At 38.2% G+C, this 20053-nt stretch overlaps 6 protein-coding genes across 12 annotated transcripts in view; 3 read left to right on the top strand and 3 right to left on the bottom strand.

Annotated features, from left to right (window-relative positions):
- Nucleotides 1-5009, bottom strand: part of LOC116847740 (serine-rich adhesin for platelets-like) — a 74971-nt gene extending 69962 nt beyond the window's left edge. For 2 of the 5 annotated variants that reach the window (XM_032823052.1, XM_032823054.1), the window contains exon 1: nucleotides 717-2878. In XM_032823052.1, the coding sequence (XP_032678943.1) occupies nucleotides 717-780 (64 nt within the window). In that variant the 5' untranslated portion in view covers nucleotides 781-2878. Of the gene's footprint in view, nucleotides 1-716; nucleotides 2879-4949 lie in introns of those variants that run through there. The other 3 variants (XM_032823059.1, XM_032823056.1, XM_032823060.1) reach the window with 3 other exon arrangements.
- Nucleotides 5010-5180: 171 nt separating this feature from the next.
- On the top strand, nucleotides 5181-7713 carry LOC116847744 (acid phosphatase type 7). Of its 2 annotated transcripts, XM_032823066.1 has the most exons (8): nucleotides 5181-5407; nucleotides 5615-5716; nucleotides 5929-6123; nucleotides 6195-6522; nucleotides 6587-6769; nucleotides 6829-7048; nucleotides 7122-7316; nucleotides 7396-7713. In XM_032823066.1, exons 2-8 carry the CDS (start codon nucleotides 5620-5622, stop codon nucleotides 7486-7488), a joined length of 1311 nt encoding a protein of 436 aa, XP_032678957.1. In that variant the 5' UTR covers nucleotides 5181-5407; nucleotides 5615-5619; the 3' UTR covers nucleotides 7489-7713. The 2 variants fall into 2 exon arrangements, with proteins under 2 accessions (XP_032678957.1, XP_032678958.1); XM_032823067.1 differs by lacking the exon at nucleotides 5181-5407 and having other exon boundaries at nucleotides 5596-5716.
- Nucleotides 7714-8182: 469 nt separating this feature from the next.
- On the bottom strand, nucleotides 8183-12389 carry LOC116847742 (RAC-beta serine/threonine-protein kinase B). The gene is made up of 7 exons (XM_032823063.1): nucleotides 12281-12389; nucleotides 11407-11674; nucleotides 11079-11316; nucleotides 10714-10911; nucleotides 10285-10555; nucleotides 9817-10053; nucleotides 8183-9740 (listed from the first exon to the last, which is right to left on the bottom strand). Exons 1-7 carry the CDS (start codon nucleotides 12387-12389, stop codon nucleotides 9400-9402), a joined length of 1662 nt encoding a protein of 553 aa, XP_032678954.1. The 3' UTR covers nucleotides 8183-9399.
- Nucleotides 12390-12901: 512 nt separating this feature from the next.
- LOC116847746 (26S proteasome regulatory subunit 10B) lies at nucleotides 12902-14846 on the top strand. Its single transcript, XM_032823068.1, has 7 exons — nucleotides 12902-12998; nucleotides 13245-13324; nucleotides 13410-13449; nucleotides 13535-13671; nucleotides 13779-14151; nucleotides 14233-14496; nucleotides 14586-14846. Exons 1-7 carry the CDS (start codon nucleotides 12902-12904, stop codon nucleotides 14774-14776), a joined length of 1182 nt encoding a protein of 393 aa, XP_032678959.1. The 3' UTR covers nucleotides 14777-14846.
- A 114-nt stretch (nucleotides 14847-14960) lies between these two features.
- Nucleotides 14961-16254, bottom strand: LOC116847747 (tRNA (guanine-N(7)-)-methyltransferase non-catalytic subunit wdr4). Its single transcript, XM_032823069.1, has one exon. It carries the CDS (start codon nucleotides 16217-16219, stop codon nucleotides 15053-15055), a length of 1167 nt encoding a protein of 388 aa, XP_032678960.1. The 5' UTR covers nucleotides 16220-16254; the 3' UTR covers nucleotides 14961-15052.
- A 374-nt stretch (nucleotides 16255-16628) lies between these two features.
- LOC116847743 lies at nucleotides 16629-18708 on the top strand. 2 transcript variants are annotated; one of them, XM_032823064.1, is made up of 6 exons: nucleotides 16629-16925; nucleotides 17079-17359; nucleotides 17486-17844; nucleotides 18017-18150; nucleotides 18257-18424; nucleotides 18588-18708. In XM_032823064.1, the coding sequence occupies exons 1-6, from the start codon at nucleotides 16662-16664 to the stop codon at nucleotides 18705-18707; spliced, it is 1326 nt and encodes a 441-aa protein (XP_032678955.1). In that variant the 5' UTR covers nucleotides 16629-16661; the 3' UTR covers nucleotide 18708. The 2 variants fall into 2 exon arrangements, with proteins under 2 accessions (XP_032678955.1, XP_032678956.1); XM_032823065.1 differs by lacking the exon at nucleotides 18588-18708 and having other exon boundaries at nucleotides 18017-18211; nucleotides 18292-18424.
- Nucleotides 18709-20053: the final 1345 nt, after the last annotated feature.

Here is a 20053-nt window from a genome sequence, read left to right as displayed (position 1 = left end):
ATATATATATATATATATATATATATATATATATATATATATATATATATATATATATATATGTATATACATTCTATGTTAAAAGTTTAAATATTCGTATTTAAATACCAAATAAGAATGTTCAGGATTAGATACGTGTCCGGCAATTGATACTTTTACTTTAACGACTACTGACACGGGCCTCAGATTTCTATTCAGCGTTAGAACCAAATTTTTCCAAGTTGAATTACGATACACGCGACATTTGTGTCTATGAGCGCAATTCAGCCGGAAAACTCTTATTCGAATCCGGATTCAAACCCGAGTATCCCACTTGAAACGAATTTCAAGAGCGGTAACTATTAACACGGGCCCCGAACGAGACGCATTCGTTCAGTAAATATTCATCAGGCCGATACGAATCGCGCGTTCGGAGTCACGTGCGTGACGGATGAAACAAAGTTACGGGGCAAACACAAACGCGTTTGGAATGCGCGGGTTCAAAGTGCAGGACACTTGAATATTCCGGAAGATTTGATTCGACGGGAAACACGGTCAAATTGCATCATACGTCTCAAATATTTACGAATGTCGCGACGCCAAACGTTTCATCGTCGCGTACACACACACGCGCGCGCGAAATGTTTGCATTCGTCGGATGTCGGACAACTCGTTCGCGTCGTCCGCGTCGTCACGCGTCATCGGCGTTAACGCAGCGGCAGCGACTACATACGTACCGTACAACCTGATCTTCCCGTCGTCGTTCGTCAGTATAATAATGTATCCTCCTAGATCGACCATTTTCGCTAGTAATTATCCTCCGTACACGACGGGGGGAGGGGCGAGGGGGGCAGAGGGGGGTAGTCCGCTATTAGATTACCTCGGGGGGGCACTTCGCGCAAATGACGCGCGCAACGTGCACGGTAAATCACTAATTACTTCGCACTACGGGCGTACGGCGGGTCCGCCCCGAAAAATCGGTCCGCCGTTATTAACGTCGTTAGCACATGCCATTTTCCCGGTTTCCTCTTGCATCTTCTCACTTCGTGTATTAGTATCGACCTCGTGACCTACTTTGGCCGCCAACACACGACGCTTTATATTTTTCGCGACGCGGCGAAACGCACTTTTCTCACCCGGCTCGCTTTCCGCGCTCGCCTCTCTCTCTCTCTCTCTCTCTCTCTCTCTCTCTCTCTCGCTCTCTCTCCTTTTCTCCTCTTGCGCCGAGTGATTCTACCGTATGGCGTAACGTGCATGTAACCGCGCCTTTGACGATTATATGTCGCGCGAAGATCGTTGAATCGGAGGAACTCTTTCTTTCTTCTTTTTTCCCTCTCTCTCTCTCTCTTTCTCTCCGTTAAACGAACACTAAGGCATCTATGCTCCACACGAGGGTGGTTATAAGAAAATCTCTACTACGACGAGAGAGAAATACGGTACACGTTCGATAACGAGAAGCCATCTAAGAGATGGACTAAGGAACACATAATTATCTCTTACGTTCGACACTCGCCGCTCGCGTTTATCTTTCCCTTTTCTTCTTGAAACTCTTCCCCCTCGTCTACGCTCGCCAGTCCGGCAAAAGCCGCGATTTCCTCGTTCGTTAGATATCGTCCTCGATATCGGCCCGTCGTCGAGAGGAGAGCGAGAGGATGCGCGGCGCCTCCACGAGGCCCGATAGCGCGGGCCCCCCTACATCCTTACGACGACGTTCCTCGCGAGCCTCGGCGTGGAAGAATAGCGATCGCCGGTTCACAATCTCGCGGCTTGCGTCTTATTGATCACCGCTTCGACTAACGCCGCTTCCGTGCTCGCATCGCCGGCCATCGTCCCGTCGTAGCGCATCCACCGCATCGGCCGTGCCGGTGCACGGCGCCGGAAGCGCGTACACCTCCGACGACGACGAGCTGCTGCTGCTGCTGCTGCTGCTGCTCCTACGATCCCGCTGCGCGCGTTATAGCGCTACCACCTCTCGTGCGGCCGTACGTCGGCGACGATCGTTACGAGGCATCGGGCCAGCAGCGTAGGGATCGAGCACGACGTCCCGGTCTTCCAGCGGGACTCCCCGCCGACGATCGACAGCATCGCGCGCGATTCTCCTCGCTCCCTTAACGCGCTACTCGCGTCCCCTTCTCGCGCTACTCTTGACGCAACGAGGACTCTGGGAGCTGCTCCGTCGCGCCGTCCGTACACTTCTCCGGTGTGCCGCCTCTGCTGGTCACTCCAGGTAGCGCGGCGGCGACGACGACGACGACGACGACGAGGACGACGACGAGGAGGACGACGACGGAGGAGAACGACGAGGAGGAAGGCGAGGATCCCGCGATCGACATTACCGCGTCACCGACATGTCCCAACCTTGCTCGCGCTCTTGTGATTCCGAGACGGAGTTTCTCCTCGCAGTTGGACCGTTCGTACCTATATCTCGGCGAAGGACGCGCGAAGGGAATCCCACTCTAGACAGCCCGGTTTTCCTCGCGAATCGGAGCTCCGCGACTCTGCGAGCTTCTCGCCTCGAACGGACTTCTCTTTGGACGTTGAGAGCGACACTGACGGCAATTCCCGCTCGCGCGATCGTCTTCCTCGCGCTGCTCTCCTCCCTCGTATTCGCACGGATCTCGCGATTGTGTGATGCACGCACTGCTCTAGATTTCTTACGTCCTCTCCCGTCACGACGGTACGCAACCTCCACCCTGCTAATCGGACGCACGGTATGCACCTCGGCACTTGCGGCGCAACGTCACCCCCGGCCGAAACGCGAGTTAACTAACCGAGCGGGGGTGGAGGTCCGTCTCGCGTTCCACCGAGCCGCGGCGACGTCGCGAGGCCTCAGAAGGGAACGGGACGCACACCCGCAGCGATGGGTGTGAACCCGTGTGCGTGCGCGTTGACCGACGGCGGCGGCAGCCCTGCGACACACCGCCGTCTCTCACGAGCCGAAGCGCCTTCAACCCTCGCCACGAAGCGGCGTCAGTGGCGTCGGTAACGCGCCGGCGTCGTCCCGTTGGCGGCAACCCCCGGTCTTCGACTTCCGAGCCCGTCGCAACCTTCACGCTGTACATCCCATTTGTCGTCCCGCGAGCTCTCGATATATTTCTCCTATGTATAAACGATAAATAACGCAAAGGACCAATCGTTCCCGAGCTGCGAAGTGCCGGTGAAGGAAGGAGGGGCATCCCACGGAAATCGCGAGAATTACGCCGACGCGTCCCCGAAGTCACCGCTGGCGTTATCTGTCGTGCGACGAAAAACACGGAGAGCGCCGTTTTATCGACTGCTTTTGTTGACTACGGCTCCTTTAATGACTTTCAGAGGAAAGTTTCCTCTGACGGAAGTTAAATGGAAAACCATTATTCCGCGCGATCTCTTCATTTTTGACGTGGAACACTGCACTTCTATTACACGACTCGAGATGCTTTCGAACTGATTAACGATCGATGGGGACGAGTTCGCTACTCTCGTCATTTTCTTATTACACTTTTCACAGTACATAGGCGAATAAAGTGATAGCAAACAATAGATAGAGATAAGCGATAGAATCAACCTGTCACTGCAGAAACTGCATTTAAAGATACGAGTGTGTCATAGAAAAATAAAAGATGAATATAGTCAAATTAACACAATCATTTTCTCATATATAAGCAAGAATATTATTGGTTATATATGAGAAAATGATTGTGTTAATTTCATTATATTCGTTTTAATTAAAGATTAAGAGATTCTACAAACACGAATATTCTTTTTCCTATGCATCAACACATTGTTATAACCCAGGAAGATGATGCTAGCTGTTATAATTTCGATACACGGATAATCGTTTCTATCTTTGAAATTGAACAGTAAAATATTACTGATAAAAACAACATCTTGCTTATTATCGAATTACTTTTACATAGATTCTATTCGTGCACAAATATTTCAAGAATCTTCACACGGTAATTTAAGAAGTTTTGGGGGATTCCAACGGGACCAACTTTAAAATGAATATGATATCTGATAGACTCTAATGCCTGTTTATCCCTCAGGGAGCCGCGAGATCCTCGCACGTTCCTGCAGGTGCACGTGCACAGGAAACGCGTGCAAACCGAAGGCGGGACAGAGAGAACTGCAAGACCGTAAGATCAATATAGGGGATGTTAGTTCGGTAACTGCCTTTCTGCTTTCTCTCTCCCGCTCGGTCGCATATACATACACGTCTCCTTTCTCCAGCTTCCGTCTTATGTAATTGCGTTATCGCGGTAAAGTCGTACGGAATCAGCGTCGCCCCATTGTCTACGATCGACGACAACATTTGATTTTAAATACGAATTAATAATAATTCGTATAATCGTAACGCCGTATAACGGATAATCGTAAAGCGAGTTACGTGCTTGAATTTCATTTAAAAGATCCTTCTTCGATCTCGCTGAAGCGAAACTAGTAAATCGTATATTTCGATTTAATTCCTGACCATATGACGATTCCATGCTAGTATGTACGATTAAATGTCTTGAATTTGCAGATTCACAATCGCGCTTATAAATCATTATTAATCATTCAGTCTTAGATAGCACACACCTCCAGGAAAATCTTGTGGACGTCCTTGTGTCCTCAGGATGTCCCTTGGAAGATTTGTGCTGTCTAAAATTTGCACCTCTGTTCGTGACACGATTGTATTGTTTTCATTTTGCTGACGATAAATCCCTTTCTCTTATAATAAACGCATCGTGCATATGCATTTTTACGTAGAAGAATCAATTCCTAGTAGACAAACTGGATTGTTTCAATTACAATAACATATACAATAACATATACAATAATATATACATATTATATGAAGAATTTCATATTTAATAATAAAGATCTTCCTAACCTATATCTAAGTCGCACATTTGAACCGAGTTGTCTGATATATTATTAAGTCATACTACTTGAAAAGTTAAAGTTTCTCTGACTGATACAGATATAAAACATTGGGAATAATCAATTACCTTATAATATTACAGTAACCATCTAATATCAAAAGTCTCGAATCCGCCAGCCTCTTTGAAAATAAAAGTCAGTTGAGTCGTGCTCTACGACCTGGATTTGTTGGTAATGATGGTGGCGGTTCGAAGTAAAGATCTGCAAACTACATTTTTGAAGTAACAGCCAATCGTGTGCGCGCTTAACAGACTGTATGGCGCCATCAAGCGGTGTCGCGAGGAAATTTTTTAGAGCAGAGCCGTATCGTTTTATCGGTCAGTGTTATTGCCGGAAACAAGAGTCAAGTATTTTATCATGGTTGAAGCACTAATTAGATACGATAAGCGGTTATCAACAACATGAGTCTAAGTTAATGCGTAAATTCTCTTTGTTTCCAATACATGTACATACAGGAATGTGATTGCCTCGTATCACTCTTTGGAGACAGTTGTGCATGACACGATCGACATACAAACAGAGATAGGTATAATACTTTTATAATCATAAATTATTTCTAAGTGTAAATTAATTCGTGCGCGTAATAAAGCGAAATATTGTTCTAATATATATATATATATATATATATATATATATATATATATATATATAAAATATATATATACATATACATAGTATGGTAATAACCAAATATAAAACTTATCATTTAATGATATTTTTTCATTTTTTGTAGATAAGATGCTTCTACATATTACGTTTATAATTTTATCCTTCCTTTCCACTGTGTTTGGTGTGTTATATTATCAGCCAGAAGCTGTACATCTTTCCTATGGAGGTAAGTTGTCATTTTAATATGCTCATTGTCTTTTACTGTTTACTCATTGTTATTACTCATTATTTAAAATATATGAATACACAATGAGATGTAAGATTTGTACTCTTAATAAGAGATATATTTACAGATCTTTTTGTATTTCTCTTTAAATAATAGCAACTAAAAATGCTAATAATGATTAATACAGATCATATTCTGTATATAATTTTCAGATAATATTCATGATATTGTTGTAACATGGAGCACAAGAAATGACACTAAAGAATCACTAGTAGAATATGGCATAGGTGGATTTGTTTTGCAAGTTAAGGGAAATTCTACTCTTTTTATTGATGGTGGAGTTGAAAAGCAGAGACAATATATTCATAGAGTATGGCTGAAAAATTTAAATCCCGACAGCAGATACAGTAAGATACATTATGGTGTTTCATTATTATTGCTATATTTTCAGTAGTAATATCTTGTCTCTTATTACCAGTATACCGTTGTGGCAGTCACTATGGATGGTCAAATGTATTTTATATGAAGACTGCACCTAAAGATTCTATAAATTGGTCACCACAGATAGTGTTATTTGGTGACATGGGCAATGAGAATGCGCAGAGTTTGTCACGATTGCAAGAAGAGACAGAACGTGGTTTATACGATGCAGCCATCCATGTTGGTGATTTTGCTTATGATATGCACACTGATGACGCACGTGTAGGTGATGAATTTATGCGGCAGATTGAATCTGTTGCTGCTTATATACCGTACATGACTGTGCCTGGTAACCATGAAGAAAGATACAATTTTAGCAATTACAGGTATGTTTAAGCGGCTAATTTCACTTGTTGACAGAAAATGTATACCATTTTAATGATTTTCTAGGGCACGATTTACAATGCCTGGTGATTCAGAAGGCTTGTGGTATAGTTTTAACCTAGGTCCTGTACATTTTGTAGCAATAGAAACTGAAGCTTATTATTTTATGAATTATGGCATAAAACAAGTGGTTAAGCAATATGAATGGTTGGAAAAGGATCTACAGGAAGCTAACAAGCCCGAAGCAAGGTATATTATCAATTAAATCTTAATAAGAATAAAAACTGATAGAGAATTTACGGTTGCAGGAATCAACGGCCATGGATAGTAACATTTGGGCACAGACCAATGTATTGCAGCAATGCAAATGCAGATGACTGCACTAACCATCAAAGTTTGATCAGAGTTGGATTACCCTTTCTTAATTGGTTCGGGCTGGAAGATTTGTTTTTCAAGCATAAAGTAGATTTAGAGATATGGGCGCACGAACATAGTTATGAAAGAATGTGGCCCATGTATAACTTCCAAGTATCTGTCACTCAATATTATTTTTTTCTTTTTTGTGGAAAATTCATAGTAATTATAAAAATTGTAATTGCAGGTATATAACGGTAGTTATGAGGAGCCATATAAAAATTACAAAGCACCAGTACATATAGTTACTGGATCGGCTGGTTGCAAAGAAGGTCGAGAGAAATTTATCCCAAAACCACCAAATTGGTCTGCATTCCGTAGCTCAGACTATGGATACACCAGAATGAAAATATTTAATAAAACTCATATTTATCTAGAACAAGTACGTTATATGATAGTATAGAAGAAAATATCATATCTTGTGTGTCTTAATTGTAAATCTTGTTTCTATTGTACAATAGGTATCCGATGATAAAGACGGCGCTGTCTTGGACAGAGTTTGGCTGGTGAAAGAAAAACCTTGGCCACTTTACGCAGACGTTTCTACAGAATAATGACATAAATTTAGTATAATGAATGCCGTGCAACAAAGCAAAAAATAAACACATGAAGATATTACACATATGTGAAATAAGTATCGTTAGTAAAAGTGAAGTTATTCATTAATTTCATTTATGTATTATATGATAATATAATTTGAATTTAGTACACACATTTTGTTAAATGTGTAACTGCCACAATTGAAATATATGCATGAATAAATTAGTATAATTTACGTATGTGCGAGTAAAAAATTAGTAAATGCAAGACGCGTACAATATAATCCTTTAATTGTTAAAATATAAATATATATATATGTATAATTTTATTATAGTATTATATATATATATGTATATAGTATTAGTGTATATAAGATTTCATATTTCCATCTAACTCACAATTACTATTCAATGATATATAAAGATACATAACGAATAGCTTGACTTTATTAGGAAAACGAATGTTTCGATTAAAAATTTATGTTATAATTAGAAATGTGTGAGTTTCTTCACTTTGACATATCACGTATGATCTGACTTCGAATAAATCTTGAACCGCGCTCATAGTTGCGACTACAAATTTCTTAAATTCATATTCTTATATATATTAACCAGTTTTGAACTTTCGTAAGCATGTGTGGAATAGTTTACCTAAACGATATAAAGATTGTGACTAGTTTCGATAGATTTAAAGATAGGACAATTAAACTGACTGTATGATTATTTTATATTTTCGTATTCGCATTCAAGTGTAACAATATTACTCGCATTAAAGAATGATTATATATGCTAAGCACTTTAATCACAATTATGCACAAATGATTTTGTACCAATAACTATACTATCTGGCAACAATTTCGTTTTCATGATAAATCAACGAATTATTCGCGCACAATATTGTATTTCGCCTCATTTTTCGCCTTTTGCTACTTATCACGATTAAAGAACTATCCCAATAGATATCTCTTAGAGGGAAATTCTTATAGAATAGGCGGAAAATATTTCAAGCCATGAGCTTCCTCCAAACGATTTCCTCTTTGCAAATAATTCCAAAAATAGACGAACATTTCGAACAAGTATGCCGAACTCGATACGACTCGCACATTCCGCTAGTTTCGAATACTCGCACATCTCCAATTATTGCCAGTCATAATAATAACTTTATAAGGCTAAAAAAGTGATCTTCCGAATTTATACAATTCGTTCAATTAAAGCTGATTTTTTTCTACAATTCTACTTTCACAATAGATAAACCACTTCCTTCTTGTTCTTCTTTATTGGCCTTTTGCCATTTTTAATTTTCTACTTTGGCATCTGCCGTAAGTCATCTACCGGATTAAAAAGGATCAAGAACTGCCTCTTCATAAATAAGATAATAAACAGATAATAAGATAATAAACAGTGACAGCAAATTTGGAAAGTGTCAAGCGTTGGTTTTGTTAAACACAAGATTATACTTATTACCACACGTTCCTTTAAGACGAGAAAACTGTTCAATATTCACAATACGTGTCTCAAGGAGCTTTAGTTAACTTGATTCAATTGAGAACGTAATTTAATCCCTGTCGTAATCCTTCAAGCTTATGCAGCAAGTATTAATCGTACTATATCGATCTAATCTTACAGTATACATTTTGCCATATATAATTTTAATGAATAGTTATGTGTATAGGTGTTATATGCGCGCGCACACTTATACGCATAAATCTAATTCGCCGTTGGAGATATGTGTGACGATCTCATAGGATGCGTTAAAAAAAAGCATCATAAAGAAAGATAATTTGATTCATCTGCCTATTGGGAAAGCTTTAAGCTTCGCAGACAATCGTCGGATACATATTGTAATCAGATGTTTCTGTTTGAGATTTTTCATGCATTGAAAACCACACATCTCGTTATATTAATTAAGCGAGACACTTGACACTGTCAGTGATTAATAGAAACAATGGAAGAAGTTGCCGCAGAGTGACTGTCTTGGTATGAAAACTGGGGGAAATGTTCTTGTTCTTCTGCTATAGAATTCAGACCTCCTCCACTACCTAAACAGCCTTGATCTGGAGGTGTAAGTTCAACACTTTCGCCGGTAAATTCACTATCAAAATATCGAGTGTCAATATCAGAAGTCACTTGCGGCTTAAAAGGAGGAGGAATCTTCTTCTGAACGAGGTCCGTCCAATTGATACACGAGAAGAACGCGTGGTTCATGATATCCTTCGCATCGTTAGGTCCACCGCCTAATCTTCTACTTGGGTCCTTTATTAACAAACCTGTGTGAAAATAATGCGTGTCAATCTTCTGACTCGAGAACACTATGGCCACGAGAGTTTTATTAGTAACACTCACCACCGAGCATATCCCTTGCTTCGTTGCTAATCGTTCTAGGAAACCTTACTTCTTCCAATAAAATAAGCGTAAACAGCTTTTCATGATCTCTGTTGTAAAAAGGTAATCGGCCACACATCATTTCATACATGACTACACCCACACCCCACCAATCTACAGCTCGCCCGTAATCATTATCCTCGAGTACTTCTGGTGCCAAATACTCTGGGGTTCCACAAAAGGTCTTTGTTGTTCTTCCTATAAACGCACGCACGCACACACACACACGCGCGCGCACGCAAACACACACACACGCACGCACACGCAAACACACACACACACGCACGCACACGCAACACACACACACACGCACACACACACACACACACACACACATATATATATATATTTCTCTTTTGTGAAATTGTATTAAGATTTGTTTAACATCATTAACTTTACTCTATTTTCCAGCTTACGAATAATACAAACCATATGTAATGTCTTCTTTACATAAACCAAAGTCAGCAATTTTTATATGTCCGTCTTTATCCAGAAGGAGATTTTCCAATTTGAGATCACGGTATATAATGCCTTGCGAGTGCAAATAACCAAGGGCCGATATAATTTCTGCACCATAAAATCGAGTACGGTCTTCGCCAAACACTCGCGACCGACTCAAGTGAAAAAATAGCTCGCCACCATTTACATATTCCATAACAAAACACAGCCTATCCGCTGTTTGAAAACTATATTTCAAGGACTGAAAATTTATAAAAAAATTAATTTCACGTATAGCTATGTCATGTAACATGACAAAAATAGATTGTATATTATGAAATAACAACATAAAATATTTGATAAGATTAACTTATCTAACTTTAACTTATTAACGAGGTACTTTATATATAATTAACATACAATTAAAAAAGGATGACTCGTAGTACGTAATACTCTATTTTCAGTAAGTGTGTGCGCCACTTCATCTTTACGAATAATAACTTCTTTTCTCAAGATTTTGATAGCGTATAAATGCCCTGTTGCTTTTTCTCTACATAGAATTACCTTCCCGAACGTACCTTTCCCCAAAACTTTTAAAAATTCGAAATTCTCGAGTGTCTGAAACATACAATAAATAACTTATGTAGATAACTCATGAAAAAGAGATAATTTTCAGATAAGAGATTCTCTAATATAAACACATATTATTCAGCATACTCAGCAATAGGTTTAGAAAGGTCTAGAAATGATTAGATAAGATTACAAAGATAAGCAATGTAACTTACTACTTTCTTTTTACCAGAACTTTTACTACTTGAAGTTCCTTGTACACTGAATTTTGCTGATAATTCATCGATACTACCACCGTCTATATCTGTAGATACAACACCTAAAGAAGTGCAGGAATCAGACCTAGTACCTATTGATGATTCCATATCAACATCTTCCGAAGAGGAAGATTGTTGCATTTGTGGTTGTTCTTGCTGCTGATGTTCTTCATTTGCTAATCTATCTGCTACATATCTGTGAAAGGAAATATGGAAAAGGACATGTCAACATGAGTTCTCAAAGAGAACTTGTCAACATTTGGAATTTCTATAGATAAGAGCAGACCTGATTGCTGCCACCCAGTCTTCCCTTTCCTGTTCAGTTTCCACATGAAATGTCCTTTCAATTACTGTTGTCCACTGCAGGCCTCTGATAACAAAAGTATACGGCTTAGGTCTATCCACTGACATTATTTGGCACCCACGCACTGTGAAGTTATTCAATGGCTGTGCGGATGTAGCCATTTGTTGATCAGGTTTTGCCTTGAATCCTACCAGTGTACCGTCATCTCGCAAGACAAAATATCTTGACCTCCAATTCTTAATGTGCTCACCTGCAAATAAATAACTCTATGTATACAACCTGCTCTTTGTTTTAACAATTTACATATTTTATTCTCATGATTATATCTCTTATCTAGTCTCATCTAGTCTCATCTAGTCTCATCAAAAATAGATTTAAAATTACAAAATACAATCAGATAAGAACGCCAATATCTAGGAGAAAAGTTAATTGACATTTAATGTTGCATTCCAACGCATATATTTCGTCTATAGTGCGCCATAAAATGCGCATCGCGACCGCACATAAGTGACATAAAAACACACCGATGGCCAACTTGTGCGAAAACGTCACGCGGACGTAACGCGCGAGATTCGACTCGGTCGCGAATTTTTGTCAACGTCTCTCATCGTTGTTCCGTATGATAATTAAGATCGACAAGAGGAAAATACAGATGCGCTCCGCATGTTTGAGCCGCGATATCGTATTTTTGCATCGCGTCAACGAGGATAGCACAACAGTTCGTGACAGTTGTGACCGCGCGTGACATACGCTCGTTAGCGAAACAACGTGGAGAACAGCGTGCGACAGTAGGGGACATGGCGACGAACAAACATTGTGCAAAACGTAAATATTATGAAAACGTCGTTGACAGTACCGCGTTTCTGGAGCCAGCCTTCTTTGACGATACGTTGACCGCTGCCGCCGCTGCCGCCGGCGCCGCCGCCGCCACCGGACGCTGCGACGTTCATCGCTGCGTCCCCCATGGCTCGAACGTCGATGCGCACTTGTCGATATTTCACCGATACTCCGAATTACGTTCTCTCCTAGAAATTCCACAGAAATCGCGGACACGCAGTAGCGGGAGTGGTGCGCGTATACAAACTTGAGTAATCATAGATACGCGTGCGGCAGGTAATACATATGTACACAGTGATCGTCGACGTGATAGCGCTGAACCGAAAGAGACGTCAGTTGCGGCGCAACTGTCGCTCGACCCTAAAGTTGCTCCACAGAGGCGCGTTCTGTCCCAATTGATGATTCACACGCTTCTGATAATCGACGTTGGTATAGTGTATGTTCGTGTGCGTATTACGCCATATCGATATCCAATCGGAGAGCTCGCTTTCTAGGGTCTATAGTGACATTTTTGCCTCTGATATTGTCTCTACCGCTCTACCACTCTTGTAACGCACACTTCTCGTGCGCGTTTTTAACGCGCGTCTCACCCATCTGTGAGCATACTTTCGATGACAGTTAGACAGCAAAATAAGTGAAGATGGCGGTCACCATGGATTCCGTAAGGGAAAAAGCCCTTCAAGATTTTCGAAAAAAGCTCTTGGAACACAAGGAAGTAGAGTCACGTCTTAAAGAAAGTAAGACGCTTTCGTCGGGATTGTCAAATTTATCAAAAAAAATGTATTTACAAAATATCAGAGACTTAACCTCATCTTGCATTCTACCCTTTCATTGTCCTTCCATCCTGCTTACATTATACTTCCTTTTATCATTTTTATGCTCTTAGAGGTTTTCTTTTTATAATGTTAATGCATTTATGATATATTATGTTTGAAATGATCATTTTACTAAAATAACATGATACTTGTTTTTTCTCTTTTAAGTGAGAGAACATCTCAAAGACCTGACTAAGCAATATGACAAATCTGAAAATGATTTGAAAGCGTTACAAAGTGTTGGACAAGTATGTAGATTTTTGTTATAATTTTAAAATACAGGTACCAATATGTATATAATGTCTATTTAATGATTAACTATGGATGTTATAGATTGTTGGAGAGGTACTGAAACAACTTACAGAAGAGAAGTGTAAGTAATTAATGTATATAAATTATGATACATATTCTTATCAATATGTACAGAACAAGAAATAATTATGTGTTTAACTTTTCAGTTATTGTGAAAGCAACCAATGGTCCACGTTATGTTGTTGGATGTCGGCGTCAGTTGGATAAAAACAAGTTAAAATCTGGAACCAGAGTTGCTCTAGATATGACAACTCTGACAATTATGCGCTACCTACCACGTGAAGTGAGGAACTTGTTAATTTCTTATATAAAAAATTACTTTATATAAGAACGAAGAAATTATTTCTTTAATTTTAAATATTAAAAAATTTGATCTTTTTTTGTTTCTAGGTTGATCCTTTAGTCTATAACATGTCTCACGAAGATCCTGGTGACGTCACGTATTCCGCGATTGGTGGTTTAAGTGAACAAATACGCGAGCTGCGTGAAGTTATAGAATTGCCATTATTAAATCCTGAACTCTTCCAAAGAGTCGGTATCACTCCTCCCAAAGGATGCCTGTTGTATGGCCCTCCTGGCACTGGGAAAACGTTACTGGCGAGAGCTGTTGCTAGTCAGTTAGATGCAAATTTCCTAAAGGTTGTCTCAAGTGCAATTGTCGATAAATATATCGGAGAATCTGCCAGGTTGATCAGAGAAATGTTCAATTATGCTCGTGACCATCAACCATGTATTATATTCATGGACGAGATTGACGCTATCGGTGAGAATACACGATATTTATAGTGAGTATAGAAATATTTCAATTTGAATTACGGATGTATCCATATTCAATTGCGCATAGGTGGCCGCAGATTTTCGGAAGGAACCAGTGCTGATCGAGAAATCCAGAGAACTCTGATGGAATTGTTGAATCAGATGGACGGATTTGATTCTTTGGGCCAAGTCAAAATGATAATGGCCACAAATAGACCTGACACTTTAGATCCTGCGTTATTACGACCTGGAAGACTGGATAGAAAAATTGAAATACCTTTACCAAATGAGCAAGCTCGTCTGGAAATATTAAAGATACATGCCTTGCCGATAGCTAAACATGGTGAAATTGGTAAGATACTTGTGTGTCTTACATGTATTTGATGTACATACTATGATGTGAATACTATATTAATGGCATTTCTCTGATTAAATACACAGATTACGAGGCAGTGGTCAAACTTTCTGATGGATTCAATGGGGCTGATCTAAGAAATGTATGCACAGAGGCAGGACTGTTTGCCATACGATTAGAAAGAGAATACGTAATTCAAGAAGATTTTATGAAAGCTGTCAGAAAGGTTTCTGACAACAAGAAGTTGGAATCTAAGTTAGATTATAAGCCTGTGTAATCTGTAATTCGCTATTTTATATTTTGAAAGTGACACATATATTAAATATATTGATTTCTATATAGTCCAATTTGGATCATATAAGTGTTAACATTAACAAACTTGTACAATACAGTTAATATTGGCACAATTTAGCACCTTTAATTTAAAATATGCATCTTTGATGATGAATGATCAAGATAGATTTAAATTATCATAAATGTTTATTTACATATTTTGTGAATGTGCTGAACAATGGCTGTATTTATAATATTTCTAAAAACAATATTACAATATCTACAGTACATTGCTAACTGCGAGACGAATTTTTTTCCTTTCCATATATTCCTGTACGTTGTCAAACTTTCTCTTGTATAAAATAGGAAAGAAATTCTGCTTAATGGTAATATCTTTTAAAGTTTCCCAGGATTTATTAAGATGTTTCATTGCGCAATTCAAAGTATCGTGAGCAACAAATCTACTATCCTGGAATTTGTATACTTTTAGTCCTATATCTGTTAGTACCCACAGATCCTGTTTATGTAGAAGGCAATTCACTGGCTCAAGTTCTATAGATAAGGATCCCAAGTAATTAGCTTTCATTTGTATTTCTTGATTACTAGTAATGCTGTAAATTAATAATACTTCACTACTGTAAAAACTTATTACAATCAAAGATTCCCTTTTATCAAGACAAGATACTCTCATATGTTTGACAGGCAGCACATCTACATACTCATTGTAGCAATTATCACGGAGATCTTGATTAAATTTCTCAACCACACATTTGGATATTTTGTCGCAAAAATTTACAGACATTAATTCAGTCCCATGCTTGTAGTCCCATAATTTTACATTTCCATCACCACCGCATGATACTAAGATGCTTTTGTCATGAGGTAACTCTGAGATATTTGTCACAAATTTGGTATGTCCCAAACAGTAAGATACAATGTTGTAGCTGTTGGGGTACATGGAAACTCTAATTTTTTCATCTCTATCAGTCGTCAATATATGCTTCATATCTTGTGTGACGAGTACATCAAGAAGCATCGACAAATGTCCCAGAATTAAAACACCATTTTCCATCGGAGAGCTAGTAGAAAATAGGTAGGCATCCCCAGACTTATCAGCAACCACGACATCGTTGTTTGGAGAGAACCTCATCGTACTTGCAGCTCTGGGAAGTGTTCGATTAGACAGAAGCTTTGTGTCCTTTGTTTCATACAGGCATAGCTGCTTGCGATTTGCACACACCGCAAAGTATCTTCCATCCTCCGAAAACGCCACAGATGTTATCATATGATAGGTCTCAATATCCACATTGTTGTGTACGTCTATCTTGTTGTTCGACTCCAGACCGGGTAAGATTATAATATTTTCGATATCGTTCTCAATATCGTATATTATCACACGCTCGTTGTTACATAAAGCGACGTGTGACTCATACACAGAAAAACTCATGATTGTAAAATTTATAAAAAATTTTGGTTCCCATAAAAAGAATTATGTTTTACGTCAATGAATAAACGTTGCTTAACCACGTTTGAAGCACGTGTACTGCATAACCTCTGCACCGTAGTGTCTAACGTAAATGGTACAACGTACTCTTGTATACGATCAGCAGTTTATTTATCGTAAATTCCAGCAATTTATTAAGTGTATATACCGATTGATAATCGGGTAAAATTTCTAATATGTGCACATTAGTACACTTTGATTATTCACTTCGTGATCTGAGCGTTTGGATTGCAAGATTTTACGAAATGCTGGCTACCAATCTGCCTTATCGGCGCAGCAAACCACGTTTGACCGCCACGAAGTAATCACGCGTAGCCGGTCAACACTTGCTAATGTCATTAGTCGGGAAGATAGCAAAAGTTACTTATCAATTTAACAATTATCAATGGAAAGTTGGACAGATTTTTGCAGCAGATCGCTAATCAACAAAATTGTCCATTATCTCACTGGCAGCGCACATGAGAATTTCTCAGTTATTAAAGTAAACAGCGAAAACTTAGCAATAAATGGAGAACTACATTTTATTAATAGCTTCAATACGTGGAAGAGTTTTGTTGTTTGCGACAGAAATTGTGCTACTATTTTGCAACACTTTATACACGCATATGATTCAAAAAGAGATCATACAGACGCAGACGTATCCGAGGAGGTAAACAAACATTTCAATCTAACCTAATCTAACCTAGCTTAACCTAAATTATATATGAATATCACACACATGATGACTACCATATGACTACCATATATCGTTTTAATTAAAAAATTAAATAATAGACTGCAGATTTATTGAATTTTATTTTAGGTTTTTAAACAGTTGATATCTAAAAGTAACGACTGGTCCGTACGGATACAACATTGTTCATTGCAGAAAGAAAAGGTCTGCCTGTATCTGAATCGTGCAGATGTTATTCCAAACGTCGTTAAAATAGCTATTAAGTGCAATAAAACATTTGGAAAAGTCATTGCAAATAATAAAGTATTCGATTTAAGATATCAGTCTGATGCGCAATCTAACCTCACTACTCAGAGGCTACTTCTAATGAGAAATATCACTGCTAAAGTACTGAATCTACATGGATACAGGTAACACTAAGCTAGATTTAAATCTCTATTCCTATAGTTTTCTTTTAAGTAATTTAATTATATAAACATTTGAGTTGTTTCATTCTTTATATGTCCAAAGTTATTTGATGAAATCATAAAATCTAGGGTATCAAATGAAGACTGTGTTGGTAAATATATATTTACAACAAGATCTGAGGGATTGATAGAGGAAGGATATAAAAAATATGTTTGTGGTGTTGTAAAGAATCTACAGTCAAATACAAAGGAAATACATCTCACATGGGAGCAATGCATAAAAGACAGAATGGATTATATAGATAATAATTTTCAAAGTATGTTTCATAATTTTGAAGAAAATGAGCATAACACAGAGAAATATGTCATTCTGCACAATATGGCTCATGCTATTATGATCTTTGAATTAATGTCTGTGAAGCCTAGTCGATCGATTGTTATAGAGAATGACAATTTTAAATCTGACAGACACATTACTAACACAAGAGGTACGTTTCATCAATAAATTATTGTATTTTTAATAATTTAATTTTTAAAAGTTACTTATTTGTTGCATTAAATTATAAATTATACTGTCTTCTATTTTTTTACTTGTAACCAATATGATAATAAAAATTCTTGTCTCTGTATTGATGATTAAACATTATGTGAATGTTGTAGGTGCATTGTTCGTGTTATACAATACTGCCAGGATAGCAAAGATTATAGCAGAATACAATCTGAAGGTATCATGTGGCGATTTTCCTCTTTTACCAAATATTGACGATGTGGATTTTTCACAGTTGCATCAAGAGGTTAAAGATTGTTCTAAACTATCAAAAATAGCAATATTATATATCCAAAACATGAAAAGTTGTATGTAAAATTTAAGCTTTTTAACAATGTCTAATTTGTTTTTAGGAGGAATGGGAACTCGTATATAATTTTATTTTTAGATATCCCCAAATGCTACAGGACTGCTTGAGATATGAGCCAAATTTTCAAATTCATCCGCAAATGATCTGTTTATTCTTGTCACAACTGTGCCAAAAATTTAGTTCATATTATCGGAAAATAAAAATTCTGACGGTAAGGGAGAATGATATATATATATATATATATATATATATATATATATATATATATAAACTTAGAATTTACTTATTGTTTTCTCTTCCTTTTTTATGCATTGTATAGTTACTATATTTAATAGTTATACGTTGTTTATTTTACCTTGTATTCTGAATTGCAGAAAGGAGGTGTCCATTTAGCCCCAAAAATGTTTGCAAGATTATACATGTTGTATGCGCTGCAAGTTGTTCTAGAGAACGCATTGGATATTTTGGACATTAAACCAGTATCTCAAATGTAAAGTGGTGTTGTGAGAAAACGTAGTTTTAATTATTCTAAAAATTTGTTATTTAATAAACGTTAATAAGAATTTTCATAAAAACGCGGTTGTCAGAATCCCTGACGCCATTCAGCAGTATAGAGAAAAAGTCTGCTCAAATGCCCAATGACGTATATACATAACCAAGTATTCCTATAATATTTCTGTTGTAACAGCGAGTGAAGCCGCAGTTTAAAACGGAAGTTGGCAGTTTAAAACAGAGAAAGTTAATTAAAGCGCTTTCTCTAGTGCTCGCTAGTGCTTTCTCATTCTATCGTATAGAAAGAATATGGCCGCTGTCAAGTGCTATATATTAATGCAATTGCTTTGATTATTTATATATAGCATAAAATATTATAAATATCAATTTTATATCGAGATAAGTGAAATATACGGCTTTATTTTTTTTAATTCTGCACTGCATTACATATAGCACCTGACAGCGGCCATATTCTTTCTATATGATAGAATGAGAAAGCATTAGGGGCAAATCAACTTTCTCTGTTTTAAACTGCCAACTTCTAGCTTCACTCGCTGCTACAGCAGAAATATAGGAATGCTTGGTCTATGTATTACGTTATTGGATCCCTTATTTAAGAAACCGTTTACATTGGGCATGTTCAGCGGAAAAAGCGCTCAGTGAGCAATCAGCGATTATTGGTTCTTACTATAAAGGTGCCAATACATGGAAGCGTTCTAGCGTCGAGCGTTAAAGCGTTAGCCAATCAACGTATCAAGTCCCAGAAGTATATTTCTAGTTTTTGCGGAAAGTGGCACGTTGATTGGCTACCGCTTTAACGCTCGGTGCTCCCATGTAAAGGCACCTTTAGAAATCTAGACCAATTACATTGGCGAATTGCTCAACTGTTGAGTTCGTTGAACGCACCCATTGGCTGCGTTCAACAGAGAAAGCTGCTCTGCAACTGTTATAAAATTCGTCAATCTGATTGGTACATGCTCTTGGATTCAACCAAAATTAAGAGCATACTTCAATCAGATACACGAATTTTATAACAGTTGCAAAGCAGCTTTCTCTGCTGAACGCAGCCATTAGTTCCAAGTTCTTCGCTACGAGCCGCTTAATTTGAAACGCTTGTTTAATTTGAAACGGGAGCGTAGTGCAACATAACAGGACGTCATCCTCCAAACAGAATTTCTTGACGCCAAATCCAACATCTTTGATATTTGCTGGCTATGAAAATCTTGCAAGGTAATCTCAATTATTCTCAATATTTTATATAATCTAACTTCTTAACTATAATGCGGGGATATTTTCGAACTATGCGTTGAAATAAATGGACTGATGCAATAGCTTCTTTGGGAAGTTG

This window comes from Odontomachus brunneus, unplaced genomic scaffold, assembly GCF_010583005.1.
Source record: "Odontomachus brunneus isolate Ranch 3 - 2012 unplaced genomic scaffold, Obru_v1 Obru_scaffold_082, whole genome shotgun sequence".
NCBI classification, from domain to species: Eukaryota; Metazoa; Arthropoda; class Insecta; order Hymenoptera; family Formicidae; genus Odontomachus; species Odontomachus brunneus.
The sequence above is the reverse complement of the archived record's forward strand: the minus strand, read 5'-3'. Positions and strand labels throughout refer to the sequence as shown.